Source organism: Pelecanus crispus, chromosome 26, assembly GCF_030463565.1.
Source record: "Pelecanus crispus isolate bPelCri1 chromosome 26, bPelCri1.pri, whole genome shotgun sequence".
Classification (NCBI taxonomy): domain Eukaryota; kingdom Metazoa; phylum Chordata; class Aves; order Pelecaniformes; family Pelecanidae; genus Pelecanus; species Pelecanus crispus.
In genome coordinates, this window is record NC_134668.1 from 605,720 (window position 1) to 630,236 (window position 24,517).

The 24,517-nt window shown below is 52.2% G+C and overlaps 1 protein-coding gene across 1 annotated transcript; it reads right to left on the reverse strand.

Annotated features, from left to right (window-relative positions):
* Nucleotides 1-16,859: 16,859 nt before the first annotated feature.
* Nucleotides 16,860-21,905, reverse strand: LOC104029012 (keratin, type II cytoskeletal 8). The gene is given in 8 exon segments (XM_075724943.1): nucleotides 16,860-17,084; nucleotides 17,392-17,517; nucleotides 17,607-17,771; nucleotides 18,128-18,223; nucleotides 18,834-18,894; nucleotides 19,560-19,777; nucleotides 21,188-21,814; nucleotides 21,816-21,905. Coding segments are annotated over 8 exon segments (1,608 nt in total).
* Nucleotides 21,906-24,517: the final 2,612 nt, after the last annotated feature.

Below are 24,517 nucleotides of genomic sequence, written 5' to 3' on the forward strand. Positions count from 1 at the left end.
CCGTGTTTTCGTGTCAGAGTAATTGTGTTTCCTGCAGCTCCCTTTCAGGAGAGGGAGGGTTGTATGCGTATGTGGGCACCAGGGGAGGAGTTCCCAGGGTAATCACAGCTCATTAATTTACTGCTAATCACCAGGAATTTTGGAAAGAGGCCCAGCAATGAAGATAGGAGGCCCGCAATTTTCATGGTGCTACAATGTAGCCCTGACTGATTTCACAGCTTTTTTGCCAAAGTAAGTCAGGAAGGAACTTCTTATTCTGGCCACATCTGCACAGCGAAGAGGGCTCAAGCCCAGAACTCCATCAGTCAGAGAGAGAGTGGGAGAGCCAGCGCAAAGACCAGCTTTACACCACTGTGGTACAGCTTCTTTCACCCACTAGGTGGTGGTATCTAATGCATCTTGAGCCTCCCTGTCCACATGGGTTCTTGGTTGGGATCTTGGTGGTGACATGAGCCTGTTCACACCTAGTTCAACACTCAGAAACCTCTCAGGATACCACCAGCAAGAGCTAGCTCACAGCTGTAGAGGGCAATATTTAAAAGCCAGGACAGCATGGGACCAACAAGGTCTTCAGTCCTTGCAAGGCAGTCGGGTTTTATATGGATTTGTACTCTGAGGTTGACTATGAGCCTGGGATGTGCGTGTGCATCCAGTAATGCACCTCTGGCAGAAAAACAACACAGAAAGAGAGTTACCACCAGCTTTAATGACAACTGACCTACTGTCATCTTCTTTACCACCTTGGTGTCCTCCCCTCATACCTGAAATCCTGCTCATCATGTCAATATTCTTGGAGGCTCAAGCTGTGCCTAGGCACAGGGTGTCAGTAGACACCTTTCAGTGTTACATCCTGAGCACGTTTACAGTGTTGTGATGACTGATAATGCATGCCCCAAGACATTATAATCTGAAGGCCCCATCTTATAATCATCTTCTTCTCATTACTTCAGCTCAACACCTGAACCTCAAAAATCAAAATGCCTCTGGGCACAGGCTTAGGCAGCCTATCTTGTGGCATTTTCCATCAAAAATGCATAGGCAATATTTAATTGACATAAGCAACTTAGTGTTGAGTCAACAAGAAATCAGCAGTGCACATGTCCTCATGCTCCCCACGTTGACACTGCACCTCTTTTAGCCACTTTCCACACTTTGCACATGCTGTGGTGGTGGAAAGAAAATCATCTGCTTGATCATCCCAGCTCAAATCTGTATGGTCCAAAGACCTGAAACTCATAGAGTCATGGAGCGGTTTGGGTTGGAAGGGACCTTCAGAGCCCACCCAGCCCAGCCCCTGCAGTGCCAGGGACAGCTTTAACCAGCCCAGGGTGCTCAGAGCCCCGTCCAGCCTGGCCTGGGATGTTCCCAGGGATGGGGCCTCCACCGCCTCTCTGGGCAACCCCTTCCAGTGCTTCACCACCCTCACTGTAAAAAATTTCTTTCTTATGTCTAGTCTAAATCTAGTTTTCTTTAGTTTAAATCCATTATTCCTTGTCCTGTCCCAACAGGCCTTGCTAAAAGCTTGCCCCCCCGCTTCCTGCAGCCCCTCTCAGCGCTGCCAGGCCGCACTCAGGCCTCCCCGCAGCCCCCTCCTCTCCAGGCTGAGCACCCCCAGCCCCCCCAGCCTGGCCCCGCAGCAGAGGGGCTCCGGCCCTCGGGGCATTTCTGTGGGCTCCTCTGGCCCCGCTCCAGCAGCTCCGTGTCCCTGTGCTGAGGCCCAGAGCTGGGCGCAGGGCTGCAGGGGGGTCTGCCCAGAGCGGGGCAGAGGGGCAGAATCCCCTCCCTCGCCCCGCTGCCCACGCTGCTGGGGATGCAGCCCAGGATGGGGTTGGCTTTCTGGGCTGCCAGCGCACATTGCCGGCTCGTGTCCGGCTTTTCATCCCCCAGCACCCCCAAGTCCTTCTCCGCAGGGCTGCTCTCCATCCCTTCACCCCCAGCCTGTATTGAGAGAGATATATAGAGAGATATATTGATAACTCAGCCTTGGTCTTAACAGAGCCAAATACACAAGCTCCTTACAGATACTAGAAGGAGTTGGACTGCATTACTGCTGGAGGAAAGGAACAGTAATAATTAAGCTTTTCAAAAATATTGTCTTTTTACACAACTGAAATCCTGGGTCAGATTTTTCACTCCAACTTAAAAAGGGATAGTTTTATATGGAAGGAGGTGCCAGAACACTCATCGCCAGAAACTGAGGATATGATTATAGCTTAACCGACAAGCAGAACAAACCCTTCCAAACCATTCCTTCACTAAATTAGCCCAGCACTTAAGGCTATGTACTACCAGTGTGTAAACAGTACTTAAAACAACTTAGTGGAAATGCTGATCAAGCCCCTTGTACGAGTTGGGGGTTAGCAATCTCTTTTCTAAGCTGGTCTCCCAGGCTCCTGTCATAGTCAACTGAAACAGATGGTTCGTCTGATCTCCAGCGGGTGATTCATCCTGTACTAAGGCAGATGCACAAATTAGGTCTTTTGAATTGCCTCCAGAAGTGCCTATTTCTCTCCATTAACTGTACCTTCTTCCTTTTCAACCTTTCACTCCACCAAACAGATCAGTAAAAAACCCACAGACCTGACCACAGTGTTCATATTAATTCTTTATTTCTTCTGATTAGAGATGAAAAGCTGTAGGCATCCTGTCTACATAATTAATTTAACAGTGAAACTAAATCCCAACAATACTTGGTAGTGTGCAAAATTACCTTTCACAGCTTCCACTTTTTATTGTAAGAGGGGAGGCTTTGTCTTGATTGTCTTACCTAATCTCTTAGATAAAAAATAGCGTCATGATGATGCAGGTTATTTATTACTTGGATCCTGAAGAACTGAACTGTTTCAGTGAGTGATGTAGAAGCAGCCACTAACAGGGTGAATAAACTCTCTCAGCTGTTGGAGGGTAGCTGCACACGGCATTTTGCAAGCCAGGGTAGACTCACACCACCCACACATTGAACCTGCGGTATGCAAGCCAGTGCAGATGAAAACACAGGCTTATCTCAGCAGGGTTTGCTAACACAATCTCCAGATTTCACTACCACAGCTGACTGCTTCACAGCTTGCGTAGGGCTTTCTGCTTCTGATGAGGGCAGTGATAACCTAGTTTTGACTGAAATACAGTGTCTAGACCTCCCCACATGCAGGGTACTCGTAACTGTTTCTAGACTATGCTATAAAGGTTTGCTTTAGCCCTTTGCGGCTCCCCACCAACCTTCTCTTGTTGTTTTCATGGCTCTATGGCCATTTGCAAATCCACAGTGGATTTCTCACCAAGCTGAGTATCTCGCTCCCCACCGGCTGCCACCCCCAGGACTCTTCACAGTTGGATTTCTCTGAAAAACAGTTAAGAGGATCCTACCTTCCCTCCAACTGGGGAAAAGACATGAAGTATTCTTGATGAGCTTTAAACTAGAGCTTTAAACTAGACTTGGAAGGGATAATATCAGGCTTGCCCGCGACAAGCTGTGGGATGACACGCCAAGGTTAGAGGGACGGGGTGCTAGCGAGGGCCCTCAGTCTGTTGCTCTGAGACGTGCTGGCTACACTGCAGCACACTTGAAGTCTTACAGAGATGAGCCAGGGGCTCCGGAGGTAACAGGAGCCAACAGGGAAACACCAGCGAAGCACCTGGAAGGAACTAAAGGGTGTTCCTCTAAGAAGGTGACACGGCCGACAGCCCAGCTCAGGTGCCTCTACACCAATGCCCACAGGATGGGCAACAAACAGGCGGAGCTGGAAGCCACCACGCTGCTAGAAAGCTATGACCTAGTTGCCATTACTGAAACTTGGTGGGACGAATCCCATGACTGGAGTGTGGCTACCAGCTGTTCAGAAGGGACAGGCGAGGAAGGAGGGGCGCAGACATTGTCCTCTACATCAAGAAATGGCTAGAGTGTGAAGAGCTGTCTCTGAAGAACAGCCATGAGCAGGTTTTAAGCTTGTGGATAAGAATCAGAGACCGAGGCAACAAGGGGAACCTTGTGGTTGGTGCCTACTACAGGCTGCCCTATCAAGGGGAGCCTATTGACAACGGCTTCTTACTGCAGCTACAGGAGGCATCGCACTCGCAGGCTCTCGTCATGTTGGGGGTCTTCAACCACCCTGACATCTGCTGGAAAAGCAGCATGGTGAGCGGTAGGCAATCCAGGAGACTCCTGGAATGCTCTGAGGATAACTTCATAAGCCTGGTAATAGACACCCCTACGTGAGGGGATTCGATACTGGGCCTGTTGGTCACCAACACAAGTGAGCTCATGGGTGACATCAAGACTGGAGGCAGCCTAGGCTGCAGTGATCATGCACTGGTGGAGTTTGCAGTCCTGAGGGATATGGGTCAGGCAAAGAGTAAAGTCAGGACTGGAATTTTAGGGAAGCAAAATTCCAGCTCTTCAAGGAGTTAGTCAATAGGACCCCCTGAGAAAATGCCCTCAGGGACAAGGGAGAAGAGGATGAGAAATTGGTTATATGGTCACATCCAGAGGGTAGTGGTCAATGGCTCAATGTCCAGATGGAGACCGGTGACAAGCGGCGTCCCTCGGGGATCCGTACTGGGACCAGTGCTGCTTAATATCTTCAACAACAACACTGACAGTGGGGTCGAGTGCACCCTCAGCAAGTTTGCAGATGACACCAAGCTGAGTGGTGCAGTTGACATGCCTGAGGGATGGGATGCCATGCAGGAGGGGTCTGGATGAGCTCAAGAAGTGGTCTCATGTGAACCTCATGAGGTTCAACAAGGCCAAGTGCAGGGTCCTGCACCTGGGTTAGGGCAGCCCCGGTATCAATACAGGCTGGAGGATGAAGGGATTGAGAGCAGCTCTGTGGAGAAGGACTTGGAGGTAGGGTACTGGTGGACAAAAAAAACTGGTCATGAGCCAGCAATGTGTGCTTGCAGCCCAGAGAGCCAACCGTACCCTGGGCTGCATCAAAAGCAGCGTGGCCAGCAGGTCGAGGGAGGGGATTCTGCCACTCTACTCCACGCTGGTGAGACCCTACCTGCAGTACTGCATCCAGCTCTGGGGTCCTCAGCACAGGAAAGACATGGAACTGTTGGAGCAGGTCCAGAGGACACCTCTCCCATGAGGCCAGGCTGGGAGAGTTGGGGTTGTTCAGCCTGGAGAAGAAAAGGCTCCAGGGAGACCTTATTGTGGACTTTCAGTACTCAAAGGGGGCTTAAAAGAAAGATGGGGACAAACTTTTTAGCAGGGCCTGTTGCAATAGGACAAGGGGCAATGGTTTTAAACTAAAAAGAGGGGAGATTTAAACTAGATATAAGGGAAGATTTTTTTACAATGAGGGTGGTGAAACACTGGCACAGGTTGCCCAGAGAGGTGGTGGATGCCCCATCCCTGGAAACATTCAAGGTCAGGTTTGACAGGGCTCTGAGCAACCTGATCGAGTTAAAGATGTCCCTGCTCCCTGCAGGGGGTTGGAGCAGATGGCCTTTAAAGGTCCCTTCCCACCCAAACTATTCTGTGATTCTGTGATTCTACTCCATGATGGGACTGTGACACTCCAGTTGTATAAGTGGAGCGTTGCTAAATGAAGGTGGCACAGTTGCATTGCGCTTCTTGAACAAGCTTTCCCAGTAACCTCAGCTGCTCTGCTCTTCATTAGAATCTTTGACTGGACTTAAAGGAGGTTCTAGGAGAAATTTAGAAAACAACTTGCTTCCTCTGCATAGAAGTGACCATTGAATAAGATGTTGGTCAAAAAAGGCTTACTTGGGTACATACCGTCCAAATTTGATTTGGGACTCCAGGGGGAAGAAACGGGATTAGAAGCGACATAAAGAGACGCTGTCGTTCATAGGCTTTCTGCTCCTTTCTTTATCTGCAACTGCAATGCTAACAAAATCTACATGGATGTTTCTATCTGTCCTCTGGTTATTTAATGAGTGACTCCTGGAGAGAATGATGAAACTGAGATGTAGCCACATGTCCTGGTTGACTGGCTAGATTAGGCTAATATGAGTTGTGCCCTGAAACCCATTTTCAAAGCAGATGTTCAGCATGTGCCCCCTGCACCAACAGACATTCTTTGTAAACACCTTCTTCCACTTTTTCACTGATTTTTTCTTGAGGTGGCATCAGATGTCTATAAACTGGTTTATATATTTTAAGAGTTCTTTCAAAAATCTCATCATATATATCAGAGTTGTACCCTCCCATACCAATACACACACAACAAACAGGGTTTAAAGTTTTTAGTTGCCAAAGACAAACATTCCAAACAGCCTGAGTTGAAGTGCTCAAAGAAAGCCTAAGGAAACAACAGCAACCATCATTATATTGTCGTAAGACAGAGACGTGTGGTTGGAGAATTTGGAAGACAGCTGTGCAGGGAGAAGACAGCTTGAGGTTATGTGCAGCCCATTTGGACTAGTGGTGACTCAGTGAGGACCAGGAAAGCCACCCTTGCCTCCAATAGCAAGGGGAATGCCTTCTTCCCGTTCCACTGGCAGATTTTTCAATACAAATATTACTTCTGGGAATCATCTCCAGAAGAGCCCAAGTCACTTCATTAGACAGACCTGTAACCCTGCCTTCAAGAAGACCACCCTACCTCAGAGCTGCATTCCCCAGTCCCACCTCCATGGCTCTATCTCCCAGTTCCAGAGCTGCCTCCGCTATAGCCACCTTCCCCGCCAGAGCTAGCCCCACCACCAAAGCGATGCGCTCCACTGCCAGAGCTGCAAATAACACCGCAGCTCAATTCTCCAACCTCAGAGGCAGGGCTTCCTCCATCTCCAGGGATGGACCCTCTCCTGACAGAGCTACAACTTCCTCCTCCACCATACCCTGAGACTCCTCCTCCTCGACAAATGGACCCACCACTCCCAGAGCTGGATCCCCACCCTCCAGAGCTGTGGCCACCTCCAGACATGGAGCCTCCGCTGCCTGAGCTTTCTCCTCCACCATAACCTGAACCCCCTCCTCCACAGATGGACCCACCACTGCCAGAGCTCAATCCTCCATGACCTGAGCTTCCTCCTCCTCCTCCTCCACCTCCAGAGATGGACCCTCTCCTGCCAGAGCTGGATCCCCACCCTCCAGAGCTGTGGCCACCTCCAGACATGGAGCCTCCACTGCCTGAGCTTCCTCCTCCTCCACAGATGGACCCACCACCGACAGAGCCTGATCCTCCATGACCTGAGCTTCCTCCGCCTCCTCCTCCACCTCCAGAGATGGACCCTCTCCTGCCAGAGCTGGATCCCCACCCTCCAGAGCTGTGGCCACCTCCAGACATGGAGCCTCCACTGCCTGAGCTTCCTCCACCACCACAGATGGACCCACCACTGCCAGAGCTCAATCCTCCATGACCTGAGCTTCCTCCGCCTCCTCCTCCTCCTCCTCCTCCAGAGATGGACCCTCTCCTGCCAGAGCTGCTGCCACCTCCAGAACTCTGCCCACCACTATGAGGACTGCATCTGCCACTGCCAGAGCTGGATCCCCACCCTCCAGAGCTGTGGCCACCTCCAGACATGGAGCCTCCACTGCCTGAGCTTCCTCCACCACCACAGATGGACCCACCACTGCCAGAGCTCGACCCTCCATGACCTGCGCTTCCTCCTCCTCCTCCTCCTCCACCTCCAGAGATGGACCCTCTCCTGCCAGAGCTGGATCCCCACCCTCCAGAGCTGTGGCCACCTCCAGACATGGAGCCTCCACTGCCTGAGCTTTCTCCTCCTCCACAGATGGACCCACCACTGCCAGAGCTCGACCCTCCATGACCTGCGCTTCCTCCTCCTCCTCCTCCTCCACCTCCAGAGATGGACCCTCTCCTGCCAGAGCTGGATCCCCACCCTCCAGAGCTGTGGCCACCTCCAGACATGGAGCCTCCGCTGCCTGAGCTTTCTCCTCCACCATAACCGGAGCCTCCTCCTCCTCCACAGATGGACCCACCACTGCCAGAGCTCGATCCTCCATGACCTGAGCTTCCTCCGCCTCCTCCACCTCCAGAGATGGACCCTCTCCTGCCAGAGCTGGATCCCCACCCTCCAGAGCTGTGGCCACCTCCAGACATGGAACCTCCACTGCCTGAGCTTCCTCCTCCACCACAGATGGACCCACCACTGCCAGAGCTCAATCCTCCATGACCTGAGCTTCCTCCGCCTCCTCCTCCTCCTCCTCCTCCAGAGATGGACCCTCTCCTGCCAGAGCTGCTGCCGCCTCCAGAACTCTGCCCACCACTATGAGGACTGCATCTGCCACTGCCAGAGCTGGATCCCCACCCTCCAGAGCTGTGGCCACCTCCAGACATGGAGCCTCCACTGCCTGAGCTTCCTCCACCACCACAGATGGACCCACCACTGCCAGAGCTCCATCCACCATGACCTGAGCTTCCTCCGCCTTCTCCTCCACCTCCAGAGATGGACCCTCTCCTGCCAGAGCTGGATCCCCACCCTCCAGAGCTGTGGCCACCTCCAGACATGGAGCCTCCACTGCCTGAACTTACTCCTCCTCCACACATGGACCCACCACCGCCAGAGCCTGAGCCTCCATGACCTGAGCTTCCTCCTCCTCCTCCACCTCCAGAGATGGACCCTCTCCTGCCAGAGCTGGATCCCCACCCTCCAGAGCTGTGGCCACCTCCAGACATGGAGCCTCCGCTGCCTGAGCTTCCTCCTCCTCCACAGATGGACCCACCACTGCCAGAGCCTGAGCCTCCATGACCTGCGCTTCCTCCTCCTCCTCCTCCTCCTCCTCCTCCAGAGATGGACCCTCTCCTGCCAGAACAGCTGCCGCCTCCAGAGCTCTGCCCACCACTATGAGGACTGCATCTGCCACTGCCAGAGCTGGATCCCCACCCTCCAGAGCTGTGGCCACCTCCAGACATGGAGCCTCCACTGCCTGAGCTTCCACCTCCACCATAACCGGAGCCTCCTCCTCCTCCACAGATGGACCCACCACTGCCAGAGCTCGATCCTCCATGACCTGAGCTTCCTCCTCCTCCTCCTCCTCCTCCTCCAGAGATGGACCCTCTCCTGCCAGAGCTGGATCCCCACCCTCCAGAGCTGTGGCCACCTCCAGACATGGAGCCTCCACTGCCTGAGCTTCCTCCACCACCACAGATGGACCCACCACTGCCAGAGCTCAATCCTCCATGACCTGAGCTTCCTCCGCCTCCTCCTCCTCCTCCTCCAGAGATGGACCCTCTCCTGCCAGAGCTGGATCCCCACCCTCCAGAGCTGTGGCCACCTCCAGACATGGAGCCTCCACTGCCTGAGCTTTCTCCTCCTCCACAGATGGACCCACCACTGCCAGAGCTCGATCCTCCATGACCTGCGCTTCCTCCTCCTCCTCCTCCTCCTCCACCTCCAGAGATGGACCCTCTCCTGCCAGAGCTGGATCCCCACCCTCCAGAGCTGTGGCCACCTCCAGACATGGAGCCTCCGCTGCCTGAGCTTTCTCCTCCACCATAACCGGAGCCTCCTCCTCCTCCACAGATGGACCCACCACTGCCAGAGCTCGATCCTCCATGACCTGAGCTTCCTCCGCCTCCTCCACCTCCAGAGATGGACCCTCTCCTGCCAGAGCTGGATCCCCACCCTCCAGAGCTGTGGCCACCTCCAGACATGGAACCTCCACTGCCTGAGCTTCCTCCTCCACCACAGATGGACCCACCACTGCCAGAGCTCAATCCTCCATGACCTGAGCTTCCTCCGCCTCCTCCTCCTCCTCCTCCTCCAGAGATGGACCCTCTCCTGCCAGAGCCGCTGCCGCCTCCAGAACTCTGCCCACCACTACGAGGACTGCATCTGCCACTGCCAGAGCTGGATCCCCACCCTCCAGAGCTGTGGCCACCTCCAGACATGGAGCCTCCACTGCCTGAGCTTCCTCCTCCACCACAGATGGACCCACCACTGCCAGAGCTCCATCCACCATGACCTGAGCTTCCTCCTCCTCCTCCTCCTCCTCCACCTCCAGAGATGGACCCTCTCCTGCCAGAGCTGGATCCCCACCCTCCAGAGCTGTGGCCACCTCCAGACATGGAGCCTCCACTGCCTGAGCTTCCTCCTCCTCCTCCACAGATGGACCCACCACTGCCAGAGCTCAATCCTCCATGACCTGAGCTGCCTCCGCCTCCTCCTCCTCCTCCTCCAGAGATGGACCCTCTCCTGCCAGAGCTGGATCCCCACCCTCCAGAGCTGTGGCCACCTCCAGACATGGAGCCTCCGCTGCCTGAGCTTTCTCCTCCACCATAACCGGAGCCTCCTCCTCCTCCACAGATGGACCCACCACTGCCAGAGCTCGACCCTCCATGACCTGAGCTTCCTCCACCTCCTCCACCTCCAGAGATGGACCCTCTCCTGCCAGAGCTGGATCCCCACCCTCCAGAGCTGTGGCCACCTCCAGACATGGAACCTCCACTGCCTGAGCTTCCTCCTCCACCACAGATGGACCCACCACTGCCAGAGCTCAATCCTCCATGACCTGAGCTTCCTCCGCCTCCTCCTCCTCCTCCTCCTCCAGAGATGGACCCTCTCCTGCCAGAGCTGCTGCCGCCTCCAGAACTCTGCCCACCACTATGAGGACTGCATCTGCCACTGCCAGAGCTGGATCCCCACCCTCCAGAGCTGTGGCCACCTCCAGACATGGAGCCTCCACTGCCTGAGCTTCCTCCACCACCACAGATGGACCCACCACTGCCAGAGCTCCATCCACCATGACCTGAGCTTCCTCCGCCTTCTCCTCCACCTCCAGAGATGGACCCTCTCCTGCCAGAGCTGGATCCCCACCCTCCAGAGCTGTGGCCACCTCCAGACATGGAGCCTCCACTGCCTGAACTTACTCCTCCTCCACACATGGACCCACCACCGCCAGAGCCTGAGCCTCCATGACCTGAGCTTCCTCCTCCTCCTCCACCTCCAGAGATGGACCCTCTCCTGCCAGAGCTGGATCCCCACCCTCCAGAGCTGTGGCCACCTCCAGACATGGAGCCTCCGCTGCCTGAGCTTCCTCCTCCTCCACAGATGGACCCACCACTGCCAGAGCCTGAGCCTCCATGACCTGCGCTTCCTCCTCCTCCTCCTCCTCCTCCTCCTCCAGAGATGGACCCTCTCCTGCCAGAACAGCTGCCGCCTCCAGAGCTCTGCCCACCACTATGAGGACTGCATCTGCCACTGCCAGAGCTGGATCCCCACCCTCCAGAGCTGTGGCCACCTCCAGACATGGAGCCTCCACTGCCTGAGCTTCCACCTCCACCATAACCGGAGCCTCCTCCTCCTCCACAGATGGACCCACCACTGCCAGAGCTCGATCCTCCATGACCTGAGCTTCCTCCTCCTCCTCCTCCTCCTCCTCCAGAGATGGACCCTCTCCTGCCAGAGCTGGATCCCCACCCTCCAGAGCTGTGGCCACCTCCAGACATGGAGCCTCCACTGCCTGAGCTTCCTCCACCACCACAGATGGACCCACCACTGCCAGAGCTCAATCCTCCATGACCTGAGCTTCCTCCGCCTCCTCCTCCTCCTCCTCCAGAGATGGACCCTCTCCTGCCAGAGCTGCTGCCGCCTCCAGAACTCTGCCCACCACTATGAGGACTGCATCTGCCACTGCCAGAGCTGGATCCCCACCCTCCAGAGCTGTGGCCACCTCCAGACATGGAGCCTCCACTGCCTGAGCTTCCTCCACCACCACAGATGGACCCACCACTGCCAGAGCTCCATCCACCATGACCTGAGCTGCCTCCGCCTCCTCCTCCTCCTCCTCCAGAGATGGACCCTCTCCTGCCAGAGCTGGATCCCCACCCTCCAGAGCTGTGGCCACCTCCAGACATGGAGCCTCCACTGCCTGAGCTTTCTCCTCCTCCACAGATGGACCCACCACTGCCAGAGCTCGATCCTCCATGACCTGCGCTTCCTCCTCCTCCTCCTCCTCCTCCTCCTCCAGAGATGGACCCTCTCCTGCCAGAGCTGCTGCCGCCTCCACAACTCTGCCCACCACTATGAGGACTGCATCTGCCACTGCCAGAGCTGGATCCCCACCCTCCAGAGCTGTGGCCACCTCCAGACATGGAGCCTCCACTGCCTGAGCTTCCTCCTCCACCACAGATGGACCCACCACTGCCAGAGCTCCATCCACCATGACCTGAGCTTCCTCCGCCTCCTCCTCCACCTCCAGAGATGGACCCTCTCCTGCCAGAGCTGGATCCCCACCCTCCAGAGCTGTGGCCACCTCCAGACATGGAGCCTCCACTGCCTGAGCTTTCTGCTCCTCCTCCACAGATGGACCCACCACTGCCAGAGCTCGATCCTCCATGACCTGCGCTTCCTCCTCCTCCTCCTCCTCCACCTCCAGAGATGGACCCTCTCCTGCCAGAGCTGGATCCCCACCCTCCAGAGCTGTGGCCACCTCCAGACATGGAGCCTCCGCTGCCTGAGCTTTCTCCTCCTCCACAGATGGACCCACCACTGCCAGAGCCTGAGCCTCCATGACCTGAGCTTCCTCCTCCTCCTCCTCCTCCACCTCCAGAGATGGACCCTCTCCTGCCAGAGCTGCTGCCGCCTCCAGAGCTGTGCCCACCACTATGAGGACTGCATCTGCCACTGCCAGAGCTGGATCCCCACCCTCCAGAGCTGTGGCCACCTCCAGACATGGAGCCTCCACTGCCTGAGCTTCCTCCACCACCACAGATGGACCCACCACTGCCAGAGCTCGACCCTCCATGACCTGAGCTTCCTCCTCCTCCTCCACCTCCAGAGATGGACCCTCTCCTGCCAGAGCTGGATCCCCACCCTCCAGAGCTGTGGCCACCTCCAGACATGGAGCCTCCACTGCCTGAGCTTCCTCCACCACCACAGATGGACCCACCACTGCCAGTGCTCGATCCTCCATGACCTGAGCTTCCTCGTCCACCTCCAGAGATGGACCCTCTCCTGCCACAGCTGCTGCCGCCTCCAGAGCTGTGCCCACCACTATGAGGACTGCATCTGCCACTGCCAGAGCTGGATCCCCACCCTCCAGAGCTGTGGCCACCTCCAGACATGGAGCCTCCACTGCCTGAGCTTCCTCCACCACCACAGATGGACCCACCACTGCCAGAGCTCGACCCTCCATGACCTGAGCTTCCTCCTCCTCCTCCACCTCCAGAGATGGACCCTCTCCTGCCAGAGCTGGATCCCCACCCTCCAGAGCTGTGGCCACCTCCAGACATGGAGCCTCCACTGCCTGAGCTTCCTCCACCACCACAGATGGACCCACCACTGCCAGAGCTCAATCCTCCATGACCTGAGCTTCCTCCTCCACCTCCAGAGATGGACCCTCTCCTGCCAGAGCTGCTGCCGCCTCCAGAGCTCTGCCCGCCGCTATGAGGACTGCATCTGCCACTGCCAGAGCTGGATCCCCACCCTCCAGAGCTGTGGCCACCTCCAGACATGGAGCCTCCACTGCCTGAGCTTCCTCCACCACCACAGATGGACCCACCACTGCCAGAGCTCGACCCTCCATGACCTGAGCTTCCTCCTCCTCCTCCTCCTCCTCCACCTCCAGAGATGGACCCTCTCCTGCCAGAGCTGGATCCCCACCCTCCAGAGCTGTGGCCACCTCCAGACATGGAGCCTCCACTGCCTGAGCTTCCTCCTCCACCACAGATGGACCCACCACTGCCAGAGCTCGATCCTCCATGACCTGAGCTTCCTCCTCCTCCTCCTCCTCCTCCTCCTCCAGAGATGGACCCTCTCCTGCCAGAGCTGGATCCCCACCCTCCAGAGCTGTGGCCACCTCCAGACATGGAGCCTCCACTGCCTGAGCTTCCTCCTCCTCCACAGATGGACCCACCACTGCCAGAGCCTGATCCTCCATGACCTGAGCTTCCTCCGCCTCCTCCTCCACCTCCAGAGATGGACCCTCTCCTGCCAGAGCTGGATCCCCACCCTCCAGAGCTGTGGCCACCTCCAGACACGGAGCCTCCACTATCTGAGCTTCCTCCACCACCACAGATGGACCCACCACTGCCAGAGCTCAATCCTCCATGACCTGAGCTTCCTCCGCCTCCTCCTCCTCCTCCTCCTCCAGAGATGGACCCTCTCCTGCCAGAGCTGCTGCCGCCCCCAGAACTCTGCCCACCACTATGAGGACTGCATCTGCCACTGCCAGAGCTGGATCCCCACCCTCCAGAGCTGTGGCCACCTCCAGACATGGAGCCTCCACTGCCTGAGCTTCCTCCACCACCACAGATGGACCCACCACTGCCAGAGCTCGACCCTCCATGACCTGAGCTTCCTCCTCCTCCTCCTCCTCCACCTCCAGAGATCGACCCTCTCCTGCCAGAGCTGGATCCCCACCCTCCAGAGCTGTGGCCACCTCCAGACATGGAGCCTCCACTGCCTGAGCTTCCTCCACCACCACAGATGGACCCACCACTGCCAGAGCTCGATCCTCCATGACCTGCGCTTCCTCCTCCTCCTCCTCCTCCACCTCCAGAGATGGACCCTCTCCTGCCAGAGCTGGATCCCCACCCTCCAGAGCTGTGGCCACCTCCAGACATGGAGCCTCCGCTGCCTGAGCTTTCTCCTCCACCATAACCGGAGCCTCCTCCTCCTCCACAGATGGACCCACCACTGCCAGAGCTCGATCCTCCATGACCTGAGCTTCCTCCTCCTCCTCCTCCTCCACCTCCAGAGATGGACCCTCTCCTGCCAGAGCTGCTGCCGCCTCCAGAGCTCTGCCCACCGCTATGAGGACTGCATCTGCCACTGCCAGAGCTGGATCCCCACCCTCCAGAGCTGTGGCCACCTCCAGACATGGAGCCTCCACTACCTGAGCTTCCACCTCCACCATAATCTGAGCCTCCTCCTCCACAGATGGACCCACCACTGCCAGAGCTCGATCCTCCATGACCTGAGCTTCCTCCGCCTCCTCCACCTCCAGAGATGGACCCTCTCCTGCCAGAGCTGGATCCCCACCCTCCAGAGCTGTGGCCACCTCCAGACATGGAGCCTCCACTGCCTGAGCTTCCTCCTCCTCCTCCACAGATGGACCCACCACTGCCAGAGCTCAATCCTCCATGACCTGAGCTGCCTCCGCCTCCTCCTCCTCCTCCTCCAGAGATGGACCCTCTCCTGCCAGAGCTGGATCCCCACCCTCCAGAGCTGTGGCCACCTCCAGACATGGAGCCTCCACTGCCTGAGCTTTCTCCTCCTCCACAGATGGACCCACCACTGCCAGAGCTCAATCCTCCATGACCTGAGCTTCCTCCTCCACCTCCAGAGATGGACCCTCTCCTGCCAGAGCTGCTGCCGCCTCCAGAACTCTGCCCACCACTATGAGGACTGCATCTGCCACTGCCAGAGCTGGATCCCCACCCTCCAGAGCTGTGGCCACCTCCAGACATGGAGCCTCCACTGCCTGAGCTTTCTCCTCCACCATAACCGGAGCCTCCTCCTCCTCCACAGATGGACCCACCACTGCCAGAGCTCGATCCTCCATGACCTGAGCTTCCTCCTCCTCCTCCACCTCCAGAGATGGACCCTCTCCTGCCAGAGCTGGATCCCCACCCTCCAGAGCTGTGGCCACCTCCAGACATGGAGCCTCCACTGCCTGAGCTTCCTCCTCCACCACAGATGGACCCACCACTGCCAGAGCTCAATCCTCCATGACCTGAGCTTCCTCCTCCTCCTCCAGAGATGGACCCTCTCCTGCCAGAGCTGCTGACACCCCCAGAGCTCTGCCCGCCACTATGAGGACTGCATCTGCCACTGCCAGAGCTGGATCCCCACCCTCCAGAGCTGTGGCCACCTCCAGACATGGAGCCTCCACTGCCTGAGTTTCCTCCTCCACCATACCCTAATCCTCCTCCTCCACATACTGACCCACCACTCCCAGAGCTGGATCCCCCTCCACCACAGCTGCCGCCTTTTCCTCCTCCAGACATCAATCCTTTCCGTCTCTTCTTGCTGGCAGCACCAGAGCTCAGCCCCTTCTTCCCACTTTTCAAGCCTGCAGATCCTACTCCAAAGACTCCAGTGGCACTTGCATTGTGGTCAATGACACCTGCAAGAGATGGAAATGATGTCTACCTCGTTCCCTTTATCCAAAAAAAATTTTAAGCTTAGCTGATATAAGTACTTATGTATGACCATTATTTTGCCTACTGTAGTGGTCATCGTCGTATCTTTGAAAAAGGGCAACAAGGATCTTCCTTAGTAGATGTACCTATGGAATATTTTCCCATGTGGTTTTGGCTGTGCTAGCTTTTCTTTAACATGGCTTACATCTTACTCTGTACATGAACACTCAGTGCAGCCCTTCCTTTAAGAAGGCCAAGAGTACAGGTTTCTCTCTCCTTTAGCTGGTCTCCTGTATCCACAAATTTAGGACTAGATTTTTTTTTTTTCCTTCAGTTCTGACATGCACCGCATAGACCTATGGAATAAATGAGGTATTTCCCACTTCCTACAAATTTGGTTGAAATTAGCCAACAAGTTCCAACGTCAGTAGCTCAGTGTTGATATATTAATGCATATACATATGTATTCACACACACTCACAAGAGACTACCATTTGCTTCATTTCCCTAGGAAACTAAGATAGGAACCAAGATAGGTAGTTCTGATGGTAGGTGTTAAGTACCACAGAAAACAAAATGGTAACAGTGCTCTTAAAATATCAAAGCAAAGCCTTGAGGTACTTACAGATTGTAGCTGGTGAGCCTTCCTGTATCCTGTGAAGGAAAAGCGACACTGAGATAACACATCCAATAAAAGCAGAAGTCAGGCTAGGCTCTACCAGTAAGCCAGTGAAAGAGGTCACTCCTTCCAGGCAGCAATTCATCCCGGAGATCTACGTGACAGATCGAAATGGGACACACTGCTTTGTACAGGTGCTTGTATCCAGGATGAGTAGTTTGTACCTACCTGGTCTCCTCCTCCTCAAGGAGTGATCTGTACATGGCAATTTCAATATCCAGGGCCAATTTCACTTTCAGGAGCTCCTGATAATCATGAAGAAGGCGAGCGAGATCATCTTTGGCCTGCTGCAGGGCATTTTCCAACTCCTGAAGCTTTTGCTGGCCATCTTTGATGGCAGAGCTCCCACGCTGCTCAGCGTCTTTAATGGTTTCTTGGAGGTTGGCATTCTGCAGAGGGCACAAATAGAATGTGTCCATTTCCCTTCTGTGGGACTGGGATTTTCAAACCCTTCTGGCAGTCCTTGGAAATTAAAAGACCTGCCTCAATGACAGAACTCAGAAGATACATTAGACTTGATAAATTAACCCAAATTAAATCCCGATGTAGACAGCCAAAATCTAAATCTGCTTCATTCTGAAGAGAAAACATCATGTCTAGGTTTGCCTCCAAAGGGCAGGCTATGTTATACTGCACTGAGTCCCCAGGTAAAAGTGACTTAAACAGTTTAGTCATGTTGGAAAGTATCAGCTTTACCTTTTTCCTTGTGATTTCAATTTCTGGTTGTAGTCTTTGGATCTGCCTGGTAAGTTCCTGGATTTCCTGATAACTGTTCCTCAGTTGCTCACGTTGATTTACCCACATGTTCTGAAGGTCCTGGTACTGATGTGCAGAGAAGAGAGCAGACATTTTAGGCTTCTTTTCCATTGAGCAGACAGACTTGCCTCCCTATCTTGCTGATGTCTACTCACCCTGCCCTGGTACATGGCATCTACTTCAGCTTTGCTTCTGTTAGCAATTGTCTCATACTCCTGCCTGACTTCTTCAATGATGCCATCCATGTTCAGTTCTCCATGGTTGTCCATGGACAGAATGACATTAGTGTTGCCAACTACTGTTTGCAGCTGGGACAGCTCCTGCAAGGAAACGAAGATTTTGGATTTTAATAGTCCATGTGAGTAGTCCAGGTTGTGTTATTAGGAAAGAAATGGGACCCTCTGGCCGGTTGCCCACTGGAACTTCCCTACCTGCATCCACCAGGTCCTATTGTTCCACCACCAGTTTTAATTTTCAAGTGTCTCTTCCAGCCTTCGTGACACACCAGACCCCCTTTTCACTCACAGATTAAAAAGGACTTTATAAGGTCAAAGGCCAAGGATGATCCACCCTCCACACCAAGAAGTCTTGTTCAGGCAAAATTTCTGAGAACCTCCAAAAGATATTTGTCATTCAAGACCTGAGGGTAAGTTTTTAATCTGAGAAGCACACTCACAGCTTCATGTAAGCATCTGAGGAACTCAAGCTCCTGCCTCAGTATTTCCACCCGAACATCAAACTCCATTTTTCCCATGTAAGCGCTGTCCAGTTCCTGTAAAAAAAGCCATAGGCATATTTGTATCTCTTTGGTCCAAATTCTCCACTGAAGTGCAATTCTTGCAAGACGTTGCACATTTCTTTAAAGCCTTCATTCCTGGAGCCAAATAATGGCCCATGAATCTCAGACTTCATTTGAAAAGCAATTGCAACAAGGGGGAAGTTTTTAACTCTTAGAAGAAAAGAATGGCTTGGCAAAATAGCTGTGGCAATAAATGTGTTCCTGGAGAAAATGCAAAATGTAGAAACATAGATTTCATTAATTCTTCCAATAAAAAGTTGTCTAAATTTTCTATTCTCCTATCCAAGCCATCAATAAACATTATTTAACCCCTAATAACGATGTCTCACTGAGGTTGCAATTGAGTGAACAGAGAAAGACCAGCACTTTTTAGATATTTGTCTTACAAAGGAACAATTCAGTCTCTAGGGGAAATTATTTCTCTCCAGTCTTGCAGTAAAAAGCTCAGGTTTTCAGTTACTTCAGTTAGAGGAGAGTTAGCTGAAGTTAAGCAAAGACCTTGCTTTTGAAAACCTCATCAACCATGCAGTTATTGCTTTATTTCCAAGGCTTTGATTTAGCTCAGTGTCCTTGATTAATTCACCTTTTTAAGCTCCACAAACTCCTCTTCTTTAGACATGTGCTTGTTGATCTCATCCTCGAATCTGTTGCAGCAAAGAAAAGAGGTAGGTTATTGCCTATCTGACTTTTTCAGTCAAGTGGATCAGAAGCCAAAGGGAATCATCCAAAAAGGGAATGTGTCAGGTTTTCATTTAACTGCAATTTCTGACAACTGCAAGGGCAATTGCAAACCCTCTGCAAAACTATATGCTAAATTAGCCAACAAAATGTAATTCTGAATTAAACTACCCATTTTTCAGAGCTGTGGACATATATTATCTTTGGGGTGCAGCTAAGCCAGAAGAAGTGATGACTCTTCTCAACTTGACCCCACTGCTCAGCTCTGTCCCTCCCCTCCCCACTGTCCAGGCTAACTACAACTCCACAACTACCAGCAGGAGCAAGCAGTCCTGGGTTACTCATTGATTGGGGCAGGAAGGGCATGGAGGAGGGCAAGAGGAGAGAAGAGTGGGATAGATCTACAGGGCCTTTGATCTTCCTGTTACTGTTCTGGGTTCTACCCTCATCAAATCTGCTTTAGTCTTCCAGCATCAAAGTCAAGTCCCATAATGACTCTACTGCAGAGTAGTGCTATAATGGCTACAAAACTCAAAGGTGTGAAGCTAATCTATACCATCCCAGGGCACTAATGATTAGCATTGCCTTGGAAAATTCCAGTATTCTTTTTCCCAGACTTGTGATGATTCACCTCTTTTTATAATCTTCAACAATCTGAAGCATCTTATATGCTTCCGGATCCAGCTGTTCCTTCTGGTTCTGGAGCATTTCTATCTGCCTCTGCAGGTTGGTGATGTAAGATTGGAAGAAAGAGGTGATATTTCTGCGCTCTTCTGGTTGGGCACTTTGCTGCTGCAGAAGTTCCCACTTGGTCATCAGAGCCTGGTTCTGCCGCTCAAGACACTGAACCTGAAGGGCAAAGCAGAAGAGCATCTCAGCCACTGGAAGGCATTGGGGAAAACACTGACATCAGCATTAGTCCCTATAGCAAAATAAATCCTAATTAATATTTCCAATGCAGTAACATCTAGAGGTTTCATCAGGCGGGACCAACTGTAGTAACACTGGTACCAACAGACAAGACAGCTTAGACTAAAGTGGGGGACACCTCTTTTTTCCCCACTGTGTTGTGTAAGAAGGGTATGCTTTTACTGCTGCTTCTCAAAGCTGAAACTGAAATCTTTGCTGGCTTTCCATCTCTTAAATGCACAATATTTAGGTGGGTGACTTGGGTGGAGGGAGACTTCAGCTGTTTCTGAAGTACCTTAGACACCCAAATACATGAGAAGAGTTAGCCCCCTCTCAGAAGACCACATAGGACCACTCTCTTCCTGCATATACCTCACCTTAGAGAAGAAGGTCAGGAAGACCTATAACATGCAGAGCTGGTATTGTTGAAAACCTGAGGGGTAGCAGCTCTTCAGCTGGGGCACTGAAGAGGTTATAACCTGGAAGCTGACATCAGAAGGTTGTTTTTTTTTAAAAAAAAAAAAAAAAGAGAGAAGTCCAAGGTGCTCCTATTTTTCAGAACTAAGCATGCTTAAAACTTCTGGGTGTAACCAACAACTTTTCTGTAGGGTAATAGAAGAAGCCTTTAAGTCTTCACATGTAATAATACAAACTTCCACCCTATGCAGACACATGTCATCACCCAAAGGCACATGTCAGGTCTGCGTGGGTGGAAATGTTTTTGTGTCTGTTTTGTTCCTGTGTCTGTGAGTAGAAATGAAAGAGAAGACAGGACTGCAGACAGAGGTGAAAGCATTGCAGTGTAAACCAAGAAAGAGGTAAAGAAGAAAGATGTGGAGGTCACTGGCCACCTGAAAGAGGCTAGGACCTCCAAGCAAAGAAGTAATTTGTATTTTAATTCAGAGAAATGCAACATTCTGCTTTGCTTGAGAAAAAAAAAAAAAAAAACAAACCAGAGCACATCAAGGATGTCCAAGTCCACCACCCATTTTTCCTGCTAGCTTCAACAGTTGCCAGGCACCAGAACATTACTAGCCATGCAGAAACCCTTTTCTCCAAAGAGAAGTGAGTTAATGTGTCAGTGACGTCCCAGTAGTTTGTTATTGTCCTGCCACAAAAGACGACCCAGAGATACTTATCCCAAGGCTAAATATAAGTGATTCATGCAGCAGCGTTTATAGCAAGCGATTATGAATTTCACACCAGCACAAGGGAATCTAGCCAATGCTGTGATTTGGGGGGAGAGAAGATGCAATGTAGAGGTGTCCCCATGACTCACACAGGCAGAACAACACCCCTTATATTTTCCCCTTCCCAGATAACAAGTGAAAAAAGAGAACAGGGACTCACCTTATCGATGAATGATGCAAATTTGTTGTTGAGAGCCTTAATCTGCTCTTTCTCATCTGACCGCACTCTCTGGAACTCGGGATCAACTTGCACTTGTATTGGCGTCAGCAGGTTGGTATTGACATGGACCTCCTGGATTCCTCTGCTAACACCAGCCTGCCCAAAACCCTGTCCAGCCCCTTGTTCACCAAAGGCACTTCTACCAAGGCCTCCCCCAAGCACCTCCCTGCCTGAACTTCCACACATGCTACCAAGCCCTGCTCCACCACCTTGAAAAGCTCCCACAAAATATCCTCTTCTACCAAAGCCCCTATCAAGATGACTCCTACCACCAAATCCCAGACACCTCCCATATCCTCTTCCTTCTCCTCCGTAGCCTCCACCAGTATAAACATTCCTAAACCCACCAAGGCTGTGGAGACTCCTGCTGCCATAACCGTACCCATAACCACTATATCTTTCTTCTCCACAATGGCTTACGGTAGATGAACTTCTCCCACCACCCAGTGTGCCACAGTGAGCAGAAGAGGAACTGAAATTCCCATCCCAAAATCTGGAGAAACGTTGGCTCATAGCGTCGCTTTCAGAGCGTTAAGATGAGAGAGGAGGTGGAGGAGGTTGTAAAACAGGAGGAGAAATGAGAATGAAGGATCCTCAGCTCCTCTGGTGGGGGTGATGGAAGTTCTCCTTTATACGTTCTGGAGGAGTTAGTCTCCATTCCGTGGTAATTAGCAGGTCTGTTAACGTTGTTATTGGGTTTGGTTCATTAGGCAGCAATTAATGGCTGCCTGAAGAGAGGTCAGAGTAAACACCACACACCAATGGAGGGATTGTGAAATTCCCCAAATCCTGCTTGACTCATGAGCTTTGCTCAGGTGAGATTTCTTTATCTCATCACCCTGCCCTCCATCATTAATTACAGTTCACAGTTACCCATGCACATTACCATGGTTTGTTCTCTCTCACATTTCCCCACCTTTTTTGGCATTTCATTTCATGAGACAGAAGGTCTTGATATAGTCCTCATATTGACTTGGGGGTGGCTCACCTTGCTTCACCACATCAGAGTACCTACTACAGAAAGCAAAGACTACAGCTCCCTTAGCTTCCCATTCTCTCTTTTCTCTCATTGCTAGTATATCACCCAAGAGTAAGCGTTGCTTCTGCAGGGAGAGGGAAGGTGTTGCGATCTAGTCTTCTTGCTAATGGCGTAAAAAAAAAAAAAAATCTGCCTTTGGTTCATAAAGCTGAAATAGTGTCTAGAAAACAGAAGAAATGGAATCTCTCTGTATCAATTTTAGTTTTAAATAAATGGATACAGAGTGGGAAAGAGAAAGCTCTGAGATAAACTTTAATCAATTAAACTAATCTTTTAACTATTAAAGATTAAGATGAGGTCACCTTAGAGAACAGATGACCCATCACTTCCATAGACTGGGACTCTTGGCCCTTCTGCTCTTGGCTGCTCCTGCTCTTCCATGTGGGAATAGTTAGACCACAAACTAAAACTGCCTGTTTGTGGGTGGTTTTTTTAAAGGCCCTGCTACTGGATAGCTGAGATATCGAATACAGAGATGGGCTCCAAGCTTTTCTACCCAGATTCTCCCACTGAGTACCTGCCTGATCCATCCCTCTTTTCTGTCCTCATCTCTGTGCAAAAGTTCACCTTTACAGCCTGAGCACACTCCAGTGCAAGACTCAATGGCTATAGGCTCGTTAAAAGCATTTGGGAGCCAAGTCCTGCTACTGCCAATGCCACGGAGAGTCTTCAGCCTTGACTAATATCTCAAGACGACGGACGAGATCTGGTACACTGTCCCCAAAAGCACTGGTGGAACAATTTCCACATGGCAAGCACCTCCCCTTTGTCCCCTACACAATATTAGGAGGAGCTGGGCTTCACCTAAATGGGATGCTCTTCCTTCCAAAGGTGCTGGATAAAGCCACACTGTGAGCTCTTCAGTTATATAGAGGTTATGTGGTCAGGGCTTTGTAATCCTTGCTCTGGCTCCATTTGGAAAGTGCCTTGTAAATCCCCTAAATGAAAGGTTTGTAGGGAGAGGTTATTAGAGCAGCTGTTATTAGACCAGCTGAAACATCTTGAGGTGGACAAGATTTTGGATGTCAGTGACCAGATGAAGGGCTTATCCCAGAAGTTGACACAGTTTTTTCCAGACAACCAGATGAGATGTACTACATTTCCCTACCAAACTTGGTCTCTTCTAGCCTTACACCAGTGTCATGGTTCAGCCCCAGGCAGCAGCTCAGCACCACGCAGCCGCTCGCTCACTGCCCCTGCCCCGATGGGATGGGGGAGAGAATCGGAGGAGTGAGAGTGAGAAACACTCCTGGGGTGAGATAAGAACAGTTTAATAATTGAAATAAAGTAAAGTAAAATAATAATAGTAATAATAATATCCAAAGCAAGTGATGCACAATGCAATTGCTCACCACCCGCCGACCGATGCCCAGCCAGTTCCCGAGCAGCGATCGCTGCTCCCCGGCCAACCCTCCCAGTTTCTATACTGAGCATGACGTCATATGGTATGGAATAGCCCTTTGGTCACTTTAGATCAACTATTCTGGCTGTGCCCCCTCCCAGTTTCTTGTGCCCCTGGCAGAGCACGGGAAGCTGAAAAGTCCTTGACTGGCATAAGCAGTACTCAGCAACAACTAAAAACATCAGTGTGTTATCAACATTCTTCTCCTACTAAATCCAAAACACAGCAGTATGCCTGCTACTAGGAAGAAAATTAACTCTATCTGAGCCGAAACCAGGACAACCAGGAATGGCAACCAGTAGCCCAGACCTTCCATTACTTTTTTTGTAATTAAACTTTACTAGTTACCTATATTTTACTGAGAATTTCAACCAGATTTCCCACTGAAGCCCCCCTTTTTATATACCTATATAAAAATCTGACTTGCGTTGAGAATTCTGTGCCCTGCTGGAAAGAATAATTATGGTGAACAGAAAAAATGTGTAATGACCATGATTTTAAAAGTGAGTGAGGGGAAATCTGGAAACAGACCCATTTCAACACATCTGGGTAAGGTTTTCCAAAGCATCAGGATATTACACAAAAATCTTTCCTATTCTATTTTAGTTGGGCTCAGTAGTTTCTAGATGCTGGTGCATCTCAAGAGAAACCAATGTCAATTGTCCTCCTTCACTCCCATATTTCAGTCAAGCTGAAACATGCTTTCAGAACTGTATCCACTGCCCACAAAATTCTGTGTAGGACAAACTCTGTGTGGACAATGCTGAGACTGAAACTCCTGTGTGACCTTGGAGCCATCATAGGCTCAGGTAAAGATTAGGAGGACAAT